General features: G+C 42.4%; 1 protein-coding gene across 1 annotated transcript; it reads left to right on the plus strand.

The window, feature by feature from the left end:
* The first annotated feature begins 728 nt into the window (after positions 1–728).
* Positions 729–20,705, plus strand: LOC137095091 (phospholipase A2 inhibitor and Ly6/PLAUR domain-containing protein-like). Its single transcript, XM_067461325.1, has 6 exons — positions 729–884; positions 6,784–6,901; positions 9,821–9,907; positions 12,369–12,524; positions 16,325–16,465; positions 20,423–20,705. The coding sequence occupies exons 2-6, from the start codon at positions 6,856–6,858 to the stop codon at positions 20,647–20,649; spliced, it is 657 nt and encodes a 218-aa protein (XP_067317426.1). The 5' UTR covers positions 729–884; positions 6,784–6,855; the 3' UTR covers positions 20,650–20,705.
* Positions 20,706–21,654: the final 949 nt, after the last annotated feature.

A 21,654-nucleotide genomic window follows, 5' to 3' on the forward strand; every position in this document is an offset into this window, starting at 1 on the left:
AGCCCGGGGGCGACTCGGGGCGGTGAACAGCAACAAAAAGACAGTGTACAGTAAATATCGAACTTTTTAAAAGGAAAATTTTGTAATTATTTTAAATATCGAAACAAAAAAAAACCCCAAATACAAATCGATTTTAGAAACAAATTTTTGCGTTGTTACCCAGGCCTAATGACTGGACTTAATGTCAGGGGACTACCTTTACCTTATATATATATAGGCATATACATGCAATCATATTTAACTGCAGAGACACATATACATAACTACGCTTAACTTACAGTTAAAAATCAATGCTTCATCACAGTATGTTCACCTGCTTTGTGTGGGTAGACTTATGCCAAACATACGACCACTGGATGACATCTGTTCTGTGTTTGAAACTAGAGCTGATGTGGTCTATTCAATGCAATTTTCTGAATCACCACCCTAAATAACCAAACTGAATCTAACATTGACCAAAAACCGATTCATAACCCTTTTGGTACTAATGTTGGAAAGTGGTCCCTACTAATTTAGGGATTTCTCCCCAGCACAGAGATTTACTTACTTACTAGAGAAGTACCAGTCAGTCCTCCTCTTTGCAGATGGGAACTCTGGCTGGCTGCTGTTAGGGAGGGACAAATCTCTCTCTCCACTATCCTGGTTGGTGCTTTCTGATGCTGATGCATTTAGGGCTGGGTGTTTTGAACTCTCAGGCATAGAGCCCCTCCCTGTGCTATTCCAGAAAACACTGCTCCCTCTTTTATCTGCTCCTAATGCTGAAGGTCCATTAATTTACAGAGGAAAAGCATCCTTTTGGGCTTTGCTTTGCTTCTTTGCACAGAAAATGAAACTGACTTTAGGAGCCTGCTGAGATTTACAAAACCAAAACAAAAAAGCATGGGGTAAGTTTCGATTTTCAACTTTTTTGGCATGGGCCACGCCCATGTATTGGATATCACCTCTTAAATACGAATTTAGCAAATTTGATCTGAATTATGAGGACAAAAGAAAAAAATGCACACCTCTGTTGCCTAGCCTTGAGTCATGACAGTGTCAGTAGTGTCAAATGTCACTCATTCTACAGCTTAGATGCACCCTAGGAGGATCTCTCTTTCTAGATTCAGCATAAATTAAATTCAACATGACAGCAATGAACAAGGAAACCTGGAGCAAATCCATTCCTTTATTGACATCGGAGGTACCAACAGTCCCTGGAGTTGGTAGGACAATTGTCGGCAAAGCCCATAGATTAAGCCAGAAACAATTTGACACACCCAGAATGCAAACAAGACCAAAAGAAAGTTAGTGGGGAGCCATTTGCTTATGAATAATTTCTCCTCACAATTTATTTCCTAATAGATAGCAGGCCAAAGATGGTTACACAAAGCTCAACTTCCGGGAGGGAAAAGATTAAAAAACAAGCCTCTGTGCAATCTATGAGGTCAAAGTGTATTTTTTTGCATATATAACAACTAATTGAGACCATATAAATATGAGCAAGGAGTGGTGTTGGGCAGGAGAGGAAGCCAACAGAACAGAGCTGACTCGCAGCCTTCCTACAAATCCACTATACCTAAAGGTAACTAGCAAGTCATTGGGGTGGGGGGGACATGCTTGTCCAGGAGATATAGTCTGCAACCTTTTCTTGTCAGAATATCCAAGGTTTGAGCCATGGCACACATGGGAGGAGAGCAATGACCAATCTCAATAAAATAGTGAAGAGTAGAGACATAGGTACAGGTAAGCAGTGGTATTCCCTGTAGTAACCTATGGATGCGAGAGTGGGACCATAAGGAAGCAAAGGGAGATAGATGCTTTTGAACTGTGGTGTTGGAGTACAATCCGAGAGTGCCGTGGACCGCAAGAAGATTCAATCAGTCCATACTCCAGAAAATAAAGCCTGACTGCTCGCTGGAGGGAAGGATATTAGATCCAAAGATGAAGTACTTTGGCCACATAGGAAGAAGACAGGAAAGCTCAGAGAAGACAATGTGCTTGGGAAGATGGAAGGAAAAAGGAATTGCACAGACCAAGGGCAAAATGGATGGATGGTATCATTGAAGTGACTGGCTTGACTTTGAAGGAACTGGGGGTGGCCACGACTGATATGGAGCTCTGGCGTGGGCTGGTCCATGAGGTCATGAAGAGTCAGAAGTGACTCTCATGTTGTGGCAGCTCCATTGGCTGCTGGTCTGTTTCTGGGCTAAATACAAAGTGCTGATCATTACCTTTAAAGCCCTAAATGGCTCGGGTCCAGGTTATTTGATCGATTGCATCTCCCCTTACAAACCAGCCTAGGCACTGCAATAATCAGAGAAGGCCCTGTTCTCGGTCTCACCCCCATCCCAAGCATGGCTGGTGGGAACGAGAGAGAGGGCCTTTTCATGGTCACCCCCCACCTCTGGAACTCCTTCCCCAAAGAAATAAAGCTGGACCCCCTCCCTCCTTTAAAAAACAACCGAAGACCTACTTTTGCTCACTAGCATATGGAGAGGAGGAGGACTTGATAGTTGAGAGATCATTGCCGGGCCTCTGGTTGAGAACGATTTGTATTTGGTCTTCCTGATCCACACCAGCCCAATGATTTCATTTGACTACACAACCAACCCACACCGTTTTGTGAACCCCTGCTGGCTCTTGTATGCTAATGTGGATGTTTTGTTTAGATTTATGTTATTTTCGAATTTTGTCTGACTACGTGTAGCTTAATTTATTGATGTCAGGTTTAATTTACTGATGTTAGGTTTTTTAATTTGATGTTAGGTTTTAATGCTACTTTTATATGTGGGGTTTTCCTGGGATTTTATGTTAGTATCATGTGTTTTATCTAGGCATTGAATGTTTTGCCATTGTTATGTTGAAATTCGCCCTGAGTCCCCTCAAGGAGATAGGACAGAATAAAGTTTTATTTTTATTATTATTACTAGCTGTACCCGTCACGCATTGTTGTGGCCAACCTTCCCTCCCTCTTTCTCTTCTTTCTCTTCCTTCCTTCCTTCCTTCCTTCCTTCTTTCTTTTTTTCTTTCTTTCTTTCTCTCCTTCCTTCCTTCCTTCCTTCCTTCCTTCCTTCCTTCCCTTTCCTCCTTCCTTTCTCTCTCTCTCACCTTCCTCTTCTTCTTCCCTTACATCCCCCAAATTTTCTTTCCCTTCCTTCCCCCCCCCCCTTTTTCTTTCTCTACCTATTCTTGGACTGCAGTACTCCTGATCTATCTATCTACCTACCTACATACCTGCCTACCTATCTCTATCTAATCTACCTATCTGGAGTTTTGCTGGGAGTTGCAGTCCAGGAATAGAAAATTGGAAATAATCAGGGACTGGAATGCTCTCAAAGAAATCCAAGGAGAAGAAAGCTTGCAGTTTGGAAGCAGTGCATTTGGATCATCCCCCTCTCCTAAAGGCGTACGGCAGGGTTGTATACTCTCACCCAACCTATTCAACTTGTATGCAGAAGACATCATGCGATGTGCAGGGCTTAACACACATCATAAAAATTGCTGGAAGAAACATTATTAATTAATTAATTAATTAATTAATTGAACTTATATGCCGCCACTCCCCTGGGGCTCGGAGCGGCTTACAAGAACAGGCTAAAATTGAACACAATTTAAAAACAATTTAAAACAATTTAAAAACAGCAATCAAAGGTCAAAGGCCCGTTGAAACAGATATGCCTTACATGCCCTGCGGAAAGCAGATAAGTCCCGCAAGGCACGGACTTCAGGTGGCAGAGTATTCCAGTGATGGTGCCACTGCTGTAAAGGCTCTGCATCTGGTTGCTGTTAGACGCAAGGTCTTGACACTGGGGACTTCCAACAAATCTTGGTTTTCAGAATGGAGGGATCTCTGGGGTTGGTAGGGGGTGAGATGGTCCCTCAGGTACCGGACTATTCAAGGCCTTAAAGGTGAGTACCATCACTTTGAAAGTGATCCAGTGCTCATTTGGAAACCAGTGCAGCTGCAGTAAGATTGGTGTTATGTGGCATCTCATCGGAATTCCCGCAAAAAGCCGAGCAACTGCATTTTGTACCAACTTGAGCTTCCAGATCACCGACAAAGGAAGGCCAATGTAGAGGCCCTTACAGTAGTCCAGTCTTGAGATGACCGTAGCCTGGATCACCGTAGCTAGGTCATCCCTGGACAGATAGGGGGCCAGCTCTCTAGCCTGCCGTAGATGAAAAAAGGTGGTTCTGCTAACGGCGGAGACCTGGGCCTCCATCGTCAGCAGAGGGTCCAAAAGGACTCCCAGACTTTTTACCAATGATGACAGGCATAGCGCCTCGCCATCCAGGGTAGGCAGCTGAATATCCCCATTGCCCGGTTGACCCAGCCATAGGATCTCTGTCCTTAACATCCTTAGATTAACATCCTTAGATATGCAGATGACATCACTTTGATGGCCAAAGCAAGGAGGACCTAAGGAGCCTTCTAATCAAGGTGAAAGAAAAAAAGCACAAAAGCTGGGTTGCAGTTAAACATAAAAAAAACAAAGATTATGGTAACAAGAATGACTGACAAATGGGAAATAGAGGGAGAAAACGTGGAGGCAGTGATAGACTTTGTATTTCTAGGTGCAAAGATGACTGCAGACGCAGACTGCAGCCAAGAAATCAGGAGACACTTACTTCTTGGGAGGAGAGCAATGTCCAATCTCGGTAAAATAGTGAAGAGTAGAGACATCACACTGGCAACAGAGATCCACCAGGTGGTTTATCTCAAACAGCTCCTGGCAGCTCCTGGCGGCAGTGTTTGCAGTGTTTGCTATCTTGGAAAGCGTTCGGGAGTTTGACGCTTTTAAATGCTTTTTTAAAGCCTCTGATATTGCAGATTTGGCATGAAAGTACACCAGTCTGTTCTGTGGTTCTTCTAGCTATAGTTCAAGTTATTTCCAGATCTTACGACCTTGGGTAAGTTATATTTAACTCAGTTTTTTCACGGAGAGGCTCTGCAGCAGGTCCGTTCAGCAAAAGAGCATGCTCCTCCCCCCAGAAGATAGATGCTTTTGAACTGTGGTGCTGGAGGAAAGTTCTGAGAGTGCCCTGGACTGCGAGAAGATCCAACCAGTCCATACTTCAGGAAATAAAGCCCAACTGGTCATCGGAGGGAAGGATATTGGAGGCCAAGATGAAGTACTTTGGCCACAACATGAGAAAAAGGAAAGCTTAGAGAAGACAATTATGCTGGGGAAAATGGAAGGAAAAAGGAAGAGGGGCCGACCAAGGGCAAGATGGATGGATGGGATCCTTGAGTTGACTGGATTGACCTTGAAGGAGCTGGGGGTGGTGATGGCCGACAGGGAGCTCTGGCGTGGGCTGATCCATGAGGTCACGAAGATTCAGAAATGACTGAACAACAACAACCTCTCCTAAAGGGCCTGGTCTAGGGGATGCTGGGAGCTGTAATCTGGAAGAGAGTGTGGATATGCTATTGTGTGTTTTGTTTGCCAGGGGGAGTCATTTTTGTGCATGTGCTGTAGCATCTTTTTTGCTTTTTTGCCTTTTTAATTCCTATCCGTTATGTTTTTCAGTGTTTTTATGAGTGATGGTCACTTGTGGGCCTGATAGGTGTATTGTGTCCAAATTTGGTGTCAATTCCTCCAGTGGTTTTTGAGTTATGTTAATTCCACAAATGACCATTACATTTTTATTTATATACATCATTTTATCATTATTAAGTCCAATGGTTTGCATCAACCCCAGGAGAAGTACTTCTGGGGTGCTCCGTGGCGAAACAGACAAAAATTCCTGGTGCCACCAAAAAAATAGCCAGCGGCACACGATGGAAGGCTTCCCATCTTTCTATAGGGAAAGATGGGTTGAGCCAGGTAACTGAGGCTTTCCCCGTTTGATGAAGAAAAGGGAAGCCAGGACAATATGGTACTCCACCAAAGTCACAGCGATCTGTGGCGACACTCAGTGATTCAGTCAGTGCATGTGAAGGGGTCCTTTATTTTATTTATCATGTCATCAGCAACCATACCATTGTATTTCAATTCTAACAGAACAAAACAAACACACAGATTAAAAAGAAAAGAAAAGATTTTGCAACTTGGTAGTTGGTTAAATGTCCTTTGACCAGTATCTGGCTACTTGGAGTGCCTCTGGTGTTGCCGTAAGAAGGTCCTCCACTGTGCATGTGGCAGGGCTCAGGTTGCATTGCAGCAGGTGGTCAGTGGTTTGTTCTTCTCCACACTCGCATGCCGAGGATTCCACCCTGTAGTCCCATTTCTTTAGATTGGCTCTGCATCTCGTGGTGCCAGAGCGCAGTCTGTTCAGCGCCTTCCAAGTTGTCCAGTCTTCTGTGTGCCCAGGGGGGAGTCTCTCATCTGGTATCACCCATGGATTGAGGTGCTGGGTTTGGGCCTGCCACTTTTGGACTCTCGCTTGCTGGGGTGTTCTGTAAATCTAAGAAAACTATGTCTTGATTTAAGTCGTTGACGTGCTGGCTGATACCCAAACAGGGGATGAGCTGGAGATGTCTCTGCCTTGGTCCTTTCACTATTGGCTGCTACTTCCCGGCGGATCTCAGGTGGTGCAATACCGGCTAAATCAATGGGATTTCCTATGTGTAACCACAATCCAGTAATTGACTCCTTGGGCCCATTCCTGCTGGGATTAATCAAATTGACTTAAGGTGGTATTTTGTGCGGCAAAGAATATGTTGTCAAGAAAGCTTCCCAAGTAATAGATCAGTAAACTGAGTCCACGCCACAGCTCCATTGTTTTGTCCCTGCTGCTTGTACTGTCTTTAGACTTCCATACCGAGTCCAACTTGGTTTTCTAATGTCTTTAATATTTCAGTTCTCTGGAACCAGGATCCTGGTAGAGTGTTCCTCTCTTTGTCCAAAACTTATCATCGCAATTCCCAGAATCATGAATCGACTGTTCTTCTGCATTTTTGTGGCATTAATAGGTACAGGTAAGTCTAGTAGTAGAACAAGGATTTAATAATACAGGCACTGCCTTTTAAATGTACACAGGATCTTTCCACACAGCTGAATGAAATCCCACATTTTCTGCTTTGAACTGGAATATATGGTAGTGTGGATTCAAATAACCCAGTTCAAAGCAGATATTGTGGGATTTTCAGCATTGATATTCTGGGTTACATGGCTGTGTGGAAGGGCCCTCAGTGAGCATCAGAAATAATGCCATATACAGGGTTAGTCAAAATGAATAGGCCAATAAGAAAATTAATTGTACCCGAATGTATGTTTACTGTAACCAAACCACAGCTACGTAGCGACAGATAAACTATCAAAGTTTTTTTTGAGCAACACACATGTACGTTAATGCCACTAGGCGTCGCTAGGAGTCGCTGTTTTCAAAATGGCGGAATCAGGCAAAGAGAAGGCGTTTTGTGTGATGACATTTGCTAAAACAATGTCAGTAATTACGGTCCAGCGAGAATTTCGAGCCAAGTATGGCAAGGAACCACCTCATCGACATTCCATTGCGAGGTGGGTAAAGCAATTTGAGGAGACGGGCTGCTTATGCAAGGGTAAAACCACAGGACGACCGCGTGTCTCCGAAGACACAGTGGAATCCATTAGTGCATCCTTTCAACAAAGTCCCCAGAAGTCGACAAATCGTGTTTCCATGGAATTGAACGTTCCGCAAAAAACTGTGTGGCGCGTGTTACGCAAATGTTTGCAGTTCAAGCCGTATAAATTGCAAATGGTGCAGGCTTTGAAAAAAGGTGACTATTCAAAATGACACGATTTTTGCGAATCAATGCAGCAAAGACTAGAGGAGGAAGGCTTTGCCAACAGACTGGTCTTCAGTGACGAGGCAACGTTTCACCTGTGCGGGAAGGTCAATAGGCATAATCTCCGCTTTTGGGGATCTGAAAATCCTCATGCCGTCTTGGAACATGTAAGGGATTCGCCGAAGGTAAACGTTTTCTGTGCAATAACCAACCGTCACGTGTTTGGCCCATTCTTTTTCGCGGAGAAAACCGTAACAGGCATAGTGTACGCTGACATGTTGTCTGAATGGTTGATGCCACAGTTAGAAGAGAAAGTGCCCGATTTCGTATTCCAACAGGACGGTGCCCCTCCGCATTGGCACAACAGTGTACGCGAGTACCTCAACGAACACCTTCCCAGACGTTGGATTGGCCGTGCTGGAGTGACTGATCTTCCATTCCTCCTGTGGCCCTCCAGGTCCCCCGACCTCACACCATGCGACTTTTCTCTCTGGGGGTATGTGAAAGACACTGTGTTCCGACCTCCATTACCGCTGACCTTGGACGACTTAAAACAGCGCATATATGCTGCATTCAATGCCATTACGTCGGATGTGCTGCAACGGATGTGGAATGAACTGGACTATCGCTTGGACGTCTGCCGTGTCACACGGGGCGCCCATATCGAACATCTCTGAAGGTGAGACAAAACTTTGATAATTTATCTGTCGATACGTAGCTGTAGTTTGGTTACAATAAACATACATTCGTCTAAAATTAATTTTCTTATTGGCCTATTCATTTTGACTAACCCTGTATTATTCCAGCCAGGTGTGTATTCACTGTCATACATCAATACAAACAAGGAGCAGAAAGGAGAATGGGGAGTGGGTTGGTTAACAAGGTCTAGATCAGTGTTTCTCAACCTCAATACAGTTCCTCATGTGCTGACCCCCAGTCATAAAATTATTTTCATTGCTATTTCATAACAGCAATTTTGCTACTATTATGAATTGTAATGTAAATATCTGATATGCAGAATGCATTTTCCTTCATTGGACCAAATTTGGCACAAATACCCGATATTCCCAAATTTGAATACTGATTGATTTTGTCATTTGGGGGTTGAAGCTGCTGGGATTTATAGTTCAACTACAATCAAAGAGCATTCTTAACTCCACCAACGATGGAACTGAACCAAACTTGACACACAGAACTCCCACGAACAACAGAAAATTCTGGAAGGGTTTGGTGGACATTGACCTTGAGTTTTGGAGTTGTAGTTCACCAATATCCAGAGAGCACTATCGACTCAAACAATGATAGATCTGGTCCAAACTTATGCCCAAATGTGAACACTGGTGGAGTTTGGGGAAAATAGACCTTGACATTTGGGAGTTGTAGTTGCTGGGATTTATTGTTCACCTACAATCAAAGAGAATTGTGAACTCCACCAACGACAGAATTAGGACAAAATCCCCACACAGAACCCCCATGCCTTGAAGGGACTCGCTGGCATGAGCCTCCCTCCAGCATCGTGTGCTCTCCCTTGCCTGCGCATGCGCACCATGCTGCCATGTGTGGAGCACGCCTGCTCTCCCCTCCCCACTTGGAGTCTCAGAAACAGCCCCGCCCCCTTGGCTGAGAGGCCGGCCAATCACAGTGGAGGAGTGCTTTAGATGGGTGGATTCACCATCTGTTTCCAAAAAGGAAGAGAAGGACAGGTGGAGAGATCTTTTGCCTTGTCTGCCAAAGGAGTTCCTAAGACCATCAGAAATATGTTTTCCGATTATCTTTGGTGACTCCTCGGAAACCCCCTCATGACCCTCCCAGGGTTCCCGACCCCCAAGTTGAGAAACACTGGTCTTTTGGTCCTAAGAAATAAGATTTCTGATTTCTAATAGCAATGAAGTTGGGTGGATTACATGGAAGTAAGATGGAGGAGGGGCAGAGAGAATCATATCACTACACTGAGTTCCTTTGGAGCAAGTTGCGACAATCATTAACCCTCTCTCGTATGACTTTTCTAAGAATAACAGGGAAGTTGTAAACAATGCATACCATTTATGAGGTTCTTTGAGGTAATTCTGGGATAATATTATCAAAAGAAGAAAAGAATAATCATGCTGTGTTCCACTTTTCTCTTCATAGCAAATGGTATTATCTGTAAATATCGTTCCAATGATTCCTGCAACACTACAGGATCCTGCTATACAAGAACAGTAATACTGTCAGTGGGTAGGTACCTATAGTTCAAGTTGATAATCAGACAACTGTAAATGAACGTTCAGAACCTTTTATCCATCCTAATTTATGCTGTCTGAGATCTTTACCAGTGAGACTTCTGAAAGAACTGGCCATTAACTGCCCTGGTCAGATTTTGCATTTTGGGGCACATGGCTTCCATTATTAAATCAACCCAAATTGTGGCACAGTTCTCTTACTGCCTTTTACATTAATGAGCATAATAGTCTTTTCCTGTGGATAAGTTCATGACATGTCCGAAATATAATAGCCTGAGTTTAGTCTTCTTTCTTCCTCAAATGTCATCAACTTGGGTCATGAAAATCCAGGGCTATGTCTCCATTGTTTGGGTTTATCCACCTACAATTGGGTCTTCCTCTTTTGCTATTGCCACTGTCCTCATAAAAAAAAAATCATATTTTCTAATGAGTCATGTTGATATGATGAGGGCAAAGTACAATAGGCCATTTTTTTCATTTCTGCGAGAACTTCAGACTTGATTTGCTCTCGGAGCCTTTTGGAAAAACTATAGTGTCTGGCTTTACTCGGGGGCTATCTGTATACCTTCTGTTAAGATTGGGACCATTAACACAAAGAGGCAATTTAGGCCAGGCGAAAAGATAACGAAAATTATTTTCCTGAAATCTAGATGAATAAAGGTTTAACTCCACCCTATTATAAGGTAACTTAAAACAGTACATTACAAAAGGAGCCTTTGCTGGCTGTAGTCTTCGGCCTCTGGTGCAAAGCGATGGTTTACAAGCTGTTGCTTATAAGCTGTCTCAATCTTCTTTCTTGTGAAGCTTAAGCTGGTCAAAAGTTTCTGTTATCACTGGGATTGCTGGTATAAGAATACAGCTGAATGCAGGTGCTAAGGATGCCTGTTTTTTATTGCTTCGGCCTAGGTTTACCAGACAATACCCAGGCTTCAGTTCTCTGTAGCTCAATACCCAGGCCTCTGTTCCTTTTCCTTCCTTCTTAACTCCCTCCCTTTCTTCCCTCTTTTTCCTTCCATCCTTCCACCCTTTCATCCTTCCCTCCCTCTTTCACCTTCCTTCCTTCCTTCCTTCCTTCCTTCCTTCCTTCCTTCCTTCCTTCCCTTTTGACTTTCCTTTATCCTTCCCTTCCTTCCATCATTCTCTTTCTCCCTTTCTTCCTCCTTCTTTTTCTTTTCTCCTTCCCTTCCTTCCTTTCACCCTTTCCTTCCACCATTTTTCCTTCCTTCCCTCTCTCCCTATTTCTCTTTCTATCCTTCCCTCCCTTTCCATTTGTTTTTCCTTCCTTCCCTCTCTCCCTTTCTCCTTCCATTCTTCCCTTCTTTTCCTTTCATCCTTCCTTTCTTCTCCCTTTCCTTCCACCTTCCTTCCCTCCCTTCCATCATTCTCTTTCCCCATTTCTCCCTTCATCTTTTTCCTTTCTCCTTCCCTTTCTTCCTTCCACCCTTTTCTTCCACCATTTCATCCTTCCTTCATTTCTTTTGTCTTTCCTTCCTCCCCCTCTCCCTTTTTCTCCTTCCATCCTTCCCTTCCTCCCTTTCATTTTGCTTTTCCTTCCTTCCCTCTCTCCTTTTTTCTCCTTCCATCCTTCCCTTCCTCCCTTTCATCCTTCCCATTTTTTTCCTTCCTTCCCTCTCTCCCTTTTTTCTCCTTCCATCCTTCCCTTCCTCCCTTTCATCCTTCCTTCCTTTCCTTTCCCCCCTTCCTTCCATCTCTTCCTTTTTCTCTTTCCATCCTTCCCTCCCTCTCTTTCATCCTCCCTTTATCCTTCCTTCCTTTCCTTTCCCCCCTTCCCTCCCTCTCTCCTTCCATCCTTCCCTTCCTCCCTTTCATCCCTCCTTCCTTTTGTTTTTCCTTCCTTCCCTCTCTCCCTTTTTCTCCTTCCATCCTTCCCTTCCTCCCATTCATCCCTCCTTCCTTTCCTTTTGTTTTTCCTTCCTTCCCTCTCTCCCTCTTTCTCCTTCCATCCTTCCCTTCCTCCCTTTCATCCTTCCTTCCTTTCCCCCCTTCCTTCCCTCTCTTCCTTTTTCTCCATCCATCCTTCCCTCCCTCTCTTTCATCCTCTCTTCCTTCCTTCCTTCCGTCCTTGGGAAGCCAGCCTTCTTAGCAGGGAGTGCTAACATGCACCCCCTCCCCAAAGTTAGAAAGTCTGCCCATGCCTGACTTATCACCTATTCCAATCTGAGAAAAAAAAACTTGAGATTTTAAAAGATTTTTTTCCGACTAATTCCCTTTTCCAAATGTTTGTTAATAATCTCAAATGTATAATAATAACAATAGCAGGGTCCCATGACACTTTAAAGACTAACATATTGATCATGGCACATATTTTCATGCACTATCACTGAAAGCTTGAACAGTAAGGACACTAAGGTACCACTGGATTCTTGACTGTTATTTGCCAGAGTAACACAGCTAGCCCTTTGGAACAGTAATGATACGATTTCTTTCCTTTAAAGAAAAATACAGCTCCTTTCAATACTCACAGGTTGGCTGCATAGCCAGTGATTTATGTCCCAATGGGAGCATCTCTATCACTACAGGAGAAGGATTTTTTTTGAGGAGCAATACTAAATGTTGCACATCAGACAATTGCAATACGGATATTCTTGAAGGTATGTTGAATTAAAATCTGCTAAAGGATGGGGTAAATCATGCAACAATGCTTTCAAACGTGTTGGATCAAAGAAATGCAATACCAGCATTTAAGGAACGGTTCTTCTATTTTTACTGCTACAGAAATGCCCCTTTCTTCCTTGGGTAACCTTGTCCTGAAATCTGGAGGTAGAATCTGGAGGAACGGAAACAATATAAACTGAAACAAACATAGATTGAGATACGGAAAGAGGATTTAAACTGCAATGAGTCAGATATTGAACACTGGATTACTGTATATACTTGAGTATAAGCTGACCCAAAAATAAGTCAAAGCACCTAATTTTGCCACAAAAAAAAAACCTGGGAAAACATATTGACTCGAGTATAAGCTGAGGGTGGGAAATGCAGCAGTGTGCGTGCTGGGTTTGAAACGAATTGCTTTTAAAACAGGGCGTGCAACTTTAGCCCGGCGGGAAGCCAGGGGGCCCGAAGAGAAATTCATAAGGATTTTCACAGTCTCTAGAGGGCTTGTAAAATACAAAAAAGTTTTTTTATTGGTGAACAATCAACAGAAACTTCTTTTGTCTTCAAAAGGTTAAACAAATGCTTCCAGGCTTTGTGCAACTGGTGGCTTCTAACTGTTGCTTTACTCTAAAGGAAAATCCATTTCCAAACTTCTCCCAGGCTAACTGTGCTCCTAAACCTAACTGATGTGGATCCACTACAGGGTTGAACTGCGTCTCAAAACCGAGTGGACCTACCAGTAGGCCTGTAGTCACTTAGCTGGAGTTCTTGATGTTTAAAGCTGTTATTCTCTCCAGAATTCCTCAGGGCTGTAAGGCTGTTTCCCTGGGAACCTTTGGGAATCTTTAGATGCTCTTAAGACTGTTCTCCCCCGGGAGGTCTTAAGGGTCGAAGCCTTTGTACAGGAGAAAGTTTGTACACGTCCTGTACATTGACTTTCTTTGCTGAGACTGACTGAAAATGGCTCCCTTCCCTTCTCAATTGTCCTGAACAGGGGGCGGAACCAAACTTAACGATGATGGACAGGGGGCCTGCCCTATAACTGCAAACTTTAACAGGAAGCCACCCTTCTGCAGAATCCCAAGCCTTGGGCTGCAAGCAAACACTTAATACAAGGCAAATAAAGTGGGAGCTTCTGGTACAGCTGTACCAGCACAACCAGCTACTGGTAAATTTCACAATCAAAATAGTTATCAATAAAATTACATTAATTAAGGTATCAGTTGGTTAAATGTTTTTGAATATTTACATAAAACTGTAATTTAAGAGAAGACTGTCCAACTCTGATAAAACCATTATTCTAACCTTCTTCAATGTAAATGTGCTTATATATCTTTCCAATAATAATAAAAAGTAAAATAATGAATGTAATAATAATAATAATAATAATAATAGAGTTAAATAATGGAAATGTCCGACGTGTGATCCAATACAACAGCCGGCAGAGTGTCTGCTGTGGACTCATCTTGTTGTGTTTCAAATAATAATAATAATAATAATAATAATAATAATAATATAGTAAAATAATGGAAATGTCCGACGTGTGATCAAATACTACAGCCAGCAGAGTGTCTGCTGTGGACTCATGATGTTGTGTTTCAAACAACAATAATAATAATAATAGAGTAAAATAATGGAAATGTAATAATAACAGTAATAACAGAGTAAAATAATAAATGCAATAATAATAATAGAGTAAAATAATGCTTGTAATAATAACAATAAAAAGAGTAAAATAATAAATGTAATAATAATAATAATAAACAGAGTAAAATAATAAATGTAATAAAAATAAGAAGAAAAACAAGGTAAAATAGTAAATAACATTAACTTGAGTATAAGCCTCAAAAAAGGACTGAAAAACTTGGCTTATGCTAGAGTCAATACAGTAACTTAATTAAAAAAATTAAACATATTAGGACTAGAGAAACACAATACTGAAAATGGGTTGTTGTAGTTTTTTCAAGCTGTATGGCCATGTTCTAGAAGCATTCTCTCCTGACGTTTTTCCTGCATCTATGGTAAGCATCCTCAGAGGTTCATTTCATGGAGTTAACCTGGCATTATGTCAATTATAGTTAATCCACAACCTTGTGCATTTTGTACAATTAAAAATTGACTTTTTTAAATAATCCAGGCAATGGTGGATACCCAAGCTAGTAATAAATACAGATGGATTTTAAAAAGATATGGAAAATGGAACTATTCTAAACAACGAGAGCTGCTAATGGAAGAAGGGGAGCTCAGTAGTTCTCAAACCTATGTCCTGTGGGTATTTGAATTCCAGGTCCCAGAATCCTGGCTGAGACTTCTGGAAACTGATATCCATAATATATCCAATCCATTGTTATCCCTTGACATAGCCCACAGGACACAAGAGGTTTCTGCTTAATCCTATACCTATCAACTTGCCTCTCAGATTTGCTGTCATAACACAATACTGAACCTTGTGCCACTGCTCTCCAGTTATTCACCTTTGAAATACAGGAACCATTATTATTATTATTATTATTATTATTATTATTAAAAAAGTTGAACCATGCCCCTAGAATCTCCTGTCTCAAATCTGTGAAATTCCAGAGCTGATACAGGTTCATTAGACTTTTGCAAAAAGGAGAATATTTATGTATTACGGCTGGGTAACCACGGAAAAATTTGTTTCTAAACTCGATTCGTTTCCAGGGAGCGCTAACGTTTCTAAATTCTAAAGACTTCCGAAATTTGAGATTTCAAAGTTTCGTTATTTACGAAATTTAGTTAATTTTGAATCGATTCGTTAATGGCGGACGCGATTGCGCAATATGCTAAAAAAACCTCCAAATGGGACAGGGGGAACTTCTGAAGCTTCCCTCTCCCTCTGTTGTTGACTGTTGGTGTGATAAAACAAACAACAACTATAAAACTTTCACCATACATGCGAAAATAATTACGAAATAATTACGAAATAATTACGAAAAAATTACGAAATAATTACGAAATAAATTGAAAAAATTGTTTTGAATCTAATTTACTCCTCACACTATTCCTGCATGGCTCAATATCGGATCGTAAGCTAATTTAAATACGAATTAATAACGAATTACAAAATTAACGAACGAAACCGCCCAGCCCTATTATGTATAACTGATACCAAACCTCTAGTTATATTCCAAGCAGCAAACAAATTAGGATGACTTAAGAAAAAAGAGAGGTGTGTGTGTATAAAAATGTGTGTAATGATTGGCACATGAGACTGTTTTCATATTGGGCTTACAAATATCTTTTTCTTATAATTTCAGTAAAAGTGTTTGCATGATGGATGGGGATTATGAGGTAGGGACCAGAGGGAAAACAACAAACACAATGGGTTGTTGCAGGTTTTTCGGGCTGTATGGCCATGTTCTAGAAGCATTCTCTCTTGATGTTTCACCTGCATCCTCTGAGGATACCTGCCATAGATGCAGGCAAAATGTTAAGAGAGAATGCTTCTAGAACAGGATCCCCAAACTTTTTAAACAGAGGGCCAGGTCACAGTCCCTCAAACTGTTGGAGGGCCGGATTATAATTTGAAAAAAAAATGAGGATACCTGCCATAGATGCAGACGAAACATCAAGAGAAAATGCTTCTAGAACATGGCCATAGAGCCCGAAAAAACGACAACAACCCAGTGATTCTGGCCATGAAAGCCTTCGACAATATAACAAACCCACTTTTCCAGCAATATCTATGATGCATGAATGCTTATGGGAAAGGAGCAATACATTTTGACATAGAAGTCTGCTTATTCACCAATTCTACCTTCCCATGCTGCAGCGCCAGAAAAAGACACCACAGTCAGCAGATTGATGTGCCCTTCATGCCTAGCTGTCTACCCTGACTCTTGTGAGCCCAATATGATGACATGTGCTCAGTCGGAGAACCAATGTGTCGATATTACTGGAGCCAATACCATAGGTAAATCTAGAACAATAACTTGACTCAGGGTCTGTGTTTATCTTTGGACGCTTTCCGTGCTGAACATATTTGAGATGCCACATTCTTTAACTTCACATACACCTTTCCCTTATGTACATCTATGCTGCTGGGAAATTTTGCCATCTTCTTAAGAAGAATGAGACTTGATGGCAAAAGAGAAATAGGCCTCATGACAAAGGCCAGGCTTCTCTCAGAAAAGAGGGGCAGCAGGGCAAATCTGTCACCCTGCTTGCAGCTCTCTGTCGATGACACTTCTCCCATCACATGTGGGAAGCATCATCCTTCTGCAGAGGATTCATTCTGGCTCCATTGGAACCAGCACAACACAGGAAGACTCCCATGTTTTGAGGAAGCATCTAACAATGCTTCTACTCTAGTTGGGAGCGGGGCCTCCGCCAGAAAACCCACAGTGTCACACTTCCCCTGAGGACACAGGTCCACAGTCTGGGAAGCCTTCTGAATTCATCGCTGACGCTTGAAGCTTAGGTGTCGGTGGTGGCCGGAAGGGTCTTCGCACAATACAAACTTGTGTGTCAGCTATGACTGTAACTCAAAAAGCCTGTCTTGGCCATGGTGGTCCATGCCTTAGTTACATCCAGAATGGATGACTGTAATGCATTTTATGTGGGGCTGCCATTGAAGACGACTTGGCAACTGCAGTTAGTGCAAATGTTGGCAGCCAAATTACTAACTGGGGTAAGCTTTAGAGAGCATACCATGCCCCTCCTAAAGCATCTCCATTGACGTTCAACAAGTTTCTGGGTGCAATTCAAAGTGCAGGTGATTACCTAAAAAGTCCTATATGTTTTGGATCCAACTTATCTTTGAGACCGGCATGGCTTTGAGATCCGCTGGGAATGCCCTTCTCTCAGTCCCACCATCATCCCAAGTACGGTTGGTAGGGACGAGAGAGAGGGCCTTCTCAGTGGTGGTTCCCTGCCTCTGGAATGCTCTTCCTAGAGAGATCAGCTACCCCTTGTTTCAAGCCTTCTGTTCCAGCTTAAAAACATGGCTTTTTAAGCAAGCCTTTGATCTTACATAGATTTATAAAGGATTAGTCCAAGGACTTACTGTTGGCATCACGTCAGCACTGGGCTGTGTCAATCGAAACAACTTGTTTTTATCTGCTGCTTTGACTGCATTTTATTAATTTTAATGTTTTACATTGTAATTATGTATGTGTGTGATTGTAATTCTATGATTTTATCATTTTAGATGTATGTATTGTCTATTAGACTTGGTTGATCTTGTTCGGAAGCATCTAAAATCGGAATGAATTCGTATTAAAATGACTTTTGAAACAATTTCGAGCCATGCTGGAATAGTGTGAGGAGTAATTGCGAATTGAAACAATTTACCCATTTTTCGGAATTATTTTTGGATGTCTGGTCAAGGTTTACAATCTCGCAGTTTCCCTGGCCTCCCTGGTGACAAGCGGCCATGCGGAAGGGTGAGGTGGCCGTGGCTACATCTAGCTCTTCCTGAAGGCCACGCCCTGAAGGCTACGTGGCCGTCAAGAAGAGCTGGGCGTAGCCACTCCCACCTCATTCCCTTGCCATCCATCGCCGTTCGCAGTCACCCAGGGAAGGGAAACTGCGAGATTTTAAAACTAATCTTGCAGTTTCCCTTCCGTGGGTGACTGCGAATGGCGATGGATGGCAGGGGAATGAGGTGGGCATGGCTATGCCCAGCTCTTCTTGACGGCCACTGGGGGAAACCGCATCGCCGCTTGTCGCCAGGGAGGCCAGGGAAACTGCGAGATTTTAAACTAATAGGGGGGAGGGGCACCTTCCATTAACAAAGTAAACGAAGCTATTCAGATTTTTGCTATTTCCGATCCTTTTTTCAAGAAATAATTTTAAAATCAAAACGCCAGCATCCCCTATATACGAAATGAGTTTAGAACCATTTTTTTTCTTGATCAACCAAGCCTATTGTCTATATACACTTTGCTGTATTTTGTTAGCTGCCCGAGTCCCTTCAGTGAGATTGTGGTGGGGTAGAAATATTATTATTATTATTATTATTATTATTATTATTATTATTTTACTGACACAAAACCACAGTATGTCACAGCTAATGAGATCTCTATGCTGGATCTTTTGGAACGGCTCCTAGTGTGCCGATGACCACTGGGACCACCTGTACTGGTTTATGCCAAAGCCTTTGCAGTTCGATTTTGAGATCCTGATAACGGCTGAGTTTTTCCTGTCGTTTTTCTTCAATGCAGCTGTCACCTGGTATGGAGACATCAATAATCCAGACTTTTTCTTTTCCACAATCATGATGTCTGGCATATTGTATTCCAAAACTTTGTCAGTCTGGATTCGAAAGTACCACAGTATTTTTGCGTGTTCATTTTCCACTACCTTTGCAGGTTTATGATCCCACCAATCCTTTACTGCTGGTAGGTGGTACTTGTGACATAAATTCCAGTGAATCATTTGGGCCACAGTGTTGTGCCTTTGTTTCATCAGCTTCCTTGCACAGTCTGTATTTTTGGTCATCAGCTGATTTTTCAATCCTGGCCTTAATTGCATTGGTTCTGATGGCTTGCCCCCTCCCCCCCCCCCCGATGGGTGCCACCTTGTCGTGGTGGGGGGCTTAACTGCTCCAAGGATGCTGAGAGCTGTGCTGGTGGTAGTGTAACTACCAGTAGGTCCAACCAAACCAGAGGAGTGGAACCAAAAGCACCTAACCCATTAGCATTATGGAGAAGTAAATCAAAACGAATTCTATACTTGCTCGGTAGATAAGAAGGACCATGGTGGATGCTGCTGATTTTGGACATCCATCAACAAGTGGGCTACAGAATCAAAATACAAATGAGAGCGGCTGAGAGCGGCGGTTAGTAAATGCAGCAAATAATAAATAAATAAATAAATAATAAATAACAATTACAGAAGCAGCAGAAATATACAATGCCAGAAAACCACACAATAATAATAATAATAATAATAATAATTATTATTATTATTATTATTAATAATAATGTTATGTGATGGCTGGCATCCTAGGACACTGATTTAGATGAGTATGATGAGATCAATAGAAAAGCCAGTGGTCCAGGGTATCTCTGGCAAACTCCCCACAAGGCTTCGTTTCCAGAACCTGGAGACAACTTGATCACTTTCCTCTGGACATGTTCCATCAATACCCATAAATCCCCTCCGTGCAAGACTCATTCTACAAACACCTACAACACCACATACACAAACAAAAGTATGAAATGACTTTTTTTGTTACAGGTCTTTTTCACATTGGGGAGAAACATGGTTAAATTGTTCTTGCTCTTGAGAATGAAATGTCCTAAGTTCCCAAGTCCACAAAACACAACCCAAATAAATAACTGACACCAAAATAAATAAATCCTGGATAGCAGAGATTCCTCTCCATCCATAATTTTCCATGTCAGGGTTTCCTGACACACAAGAAAATTCCCTTTCTTCACCAGGGATTCAAATATTAGTGGCATTGCCTTCCATGCAGTGCCAGCTACTGGTTTCTATGGGAGTAGAATGCGAATTTACTCTGGGGTTTTAGTTCAAATTGTAAATGGGTTACCCAGTAGTCTAATCCTATTTCCCAAATACATTCATTAATGTAGATATCTCCTAAAAATGGGCATTTGTCTCTGGAAGGGAGCACTGATGAATGATTAACCAAGTCTTCACAGCCCTGGAATCAAGCCATTCCTTAGGGAGACACTGCCATAGTCCTGTTCCTCATGCCCTTTCATATGAGGGGAGGCTGAATACATATGGATTTAAGCAAATCAGTCCAGATCTGGAACACTACATGTGGTTGGCTCTATTCCCTTGCAGACACTGGGGACATAGGATGGAGATGCTCTACTGCTTGATATGTAACCTTTGTTTGTTGGGATGCAATGCAGGTGTGGCATAACATGTATGTTTGTCTATGATTTTTTCACAGCTGATGTCCCAGTGCCCTTTACAGCTCGAGGATGTGCTTCCCCTGCAGTAGCTGTTCTGAAGCCAGGTTCTTTTGCGTATTATAGTTACTACACTTACCACGTTCATACTATCAGCATGAAGCCGGCCTCAAGCATAAATAGTGCGAGTCTGGGTCTAGAGAGCACCACTTTTGCCGTCCTCCTGCCTAGTCTGATTGGAATCTTGTTCACCAAATTCCTTTCTTGATCTCAGTGCCAGAAGAGTTGAGATACTCCAGCTCAGAACTGGGAAGGGCAAACAATCTTAATAAAAAAGAATAATCAAAACACATAACTGTGCTCATCTGTTTCAATATTAAAGGGATCTTGTACCACATTTGCAATTAAGGGAATGAAGTATGTTGCATACATTTGTGTAGGCTGGGTTGGAAGTAGACTTGGTTTACCATTTGGTACAATTTGTAAGGGGTGGGGGGAGCCATGCTTGATGGATTCACAAGAAGAGAAGCCATGTAAATGTATGTTGTGGTGCTGTGTGCCTTGATGGGTAAACCTGGAATCACACTGTGTCCAATTTCATGCACCACAATTAAAGGGAGATGTTGACAAGCTGGAATGTGTCCAGAGGGGGGTGACTAAAATGATCAAGGGTCTGGAGAACAAGCCCTATGAGGAGCGGCTTAAAGAGCTGGGCATGTTCAGCCTGCAGAAGAGAAGGCTGAGAGGAGACACGATGGCCATGTATAAATATGTGAGGGGAAGTCATAGGGAGGAGGGAGAAAGCTTGTTTTCTCCTGCCCTGGAGACTAGGATGCGAAACAATGGCTTCAAACTACAGGAAAGGGGATGCCACCTGAACATGAAGAAGAGCTTCCTAACTGTGAGAGCTGTTGAGCAGTGGAACTCTCTGCCCTGGAGTGTGGTGGAAGCTCTTTCTTTGGATGCATTTAAACAGAGGCTAGATGGCCATCTATCGGGGTGCTTTGAATGCAGTTTTCCTGCTTCTTGGCAGGGGGTTGGACTGGATGTCCCACAATGTCTCCTCCAACTCTAAGATTCTATGATTCTATGACTCTACGTTTCTATGATTGGGGCCTAATTGGGATGAAAATAGAATTCAAAATATTGAGGTATGGAAAATAACTACACTGTTGAAATGTAACTAGAAGTTTCTGAAGAGAATTGTGACAACGACTAACTGTTGACATTGCTGACATGATGAACTCTTGGTGTAAAACAACATGTTTACATT

The sequence above is a fragment of the Anolis sagrei genome, chromosome Y, assembly GCF_037176765.1.
Source record: "Anolis sagrei isolate rAnoSag1 chromosome Y, rAnoSag1.mat, whole genome shotgun sequence".
Classification (NCBI taxonomy): domain Eukaryota; kingdom Metazoa; phylum Chordata; class Lepidosauria; order Squamata; family Dactyloidae; genus Anolis; species Anolis sagrei.

Excerpts from the sequence above, each read along its gene's own strand:
- LOC137095091 (XM_067461325.1), top strand. The coding sequence starts at position 6,856 with ATGAATCGACTGTTCTTCTGCATTTTTGTGGCATTAATAGGTACAG. Across the intron at positions 6,902-9,820 it reads TGTGGCATTAATAGGTACAG|CAAATGGTATTATCTGTAAA; the intron begins GTAAGTCTAGTA and ends TTCTCTTCATAG. Across the intron at positions 12,525-16,324 it reads CAATACGGATATTCTTGAAG|CGCCAGAAAAAGACACCACA; the intron begins GTATGTTGAATT and ends CCCATGCTGCAG.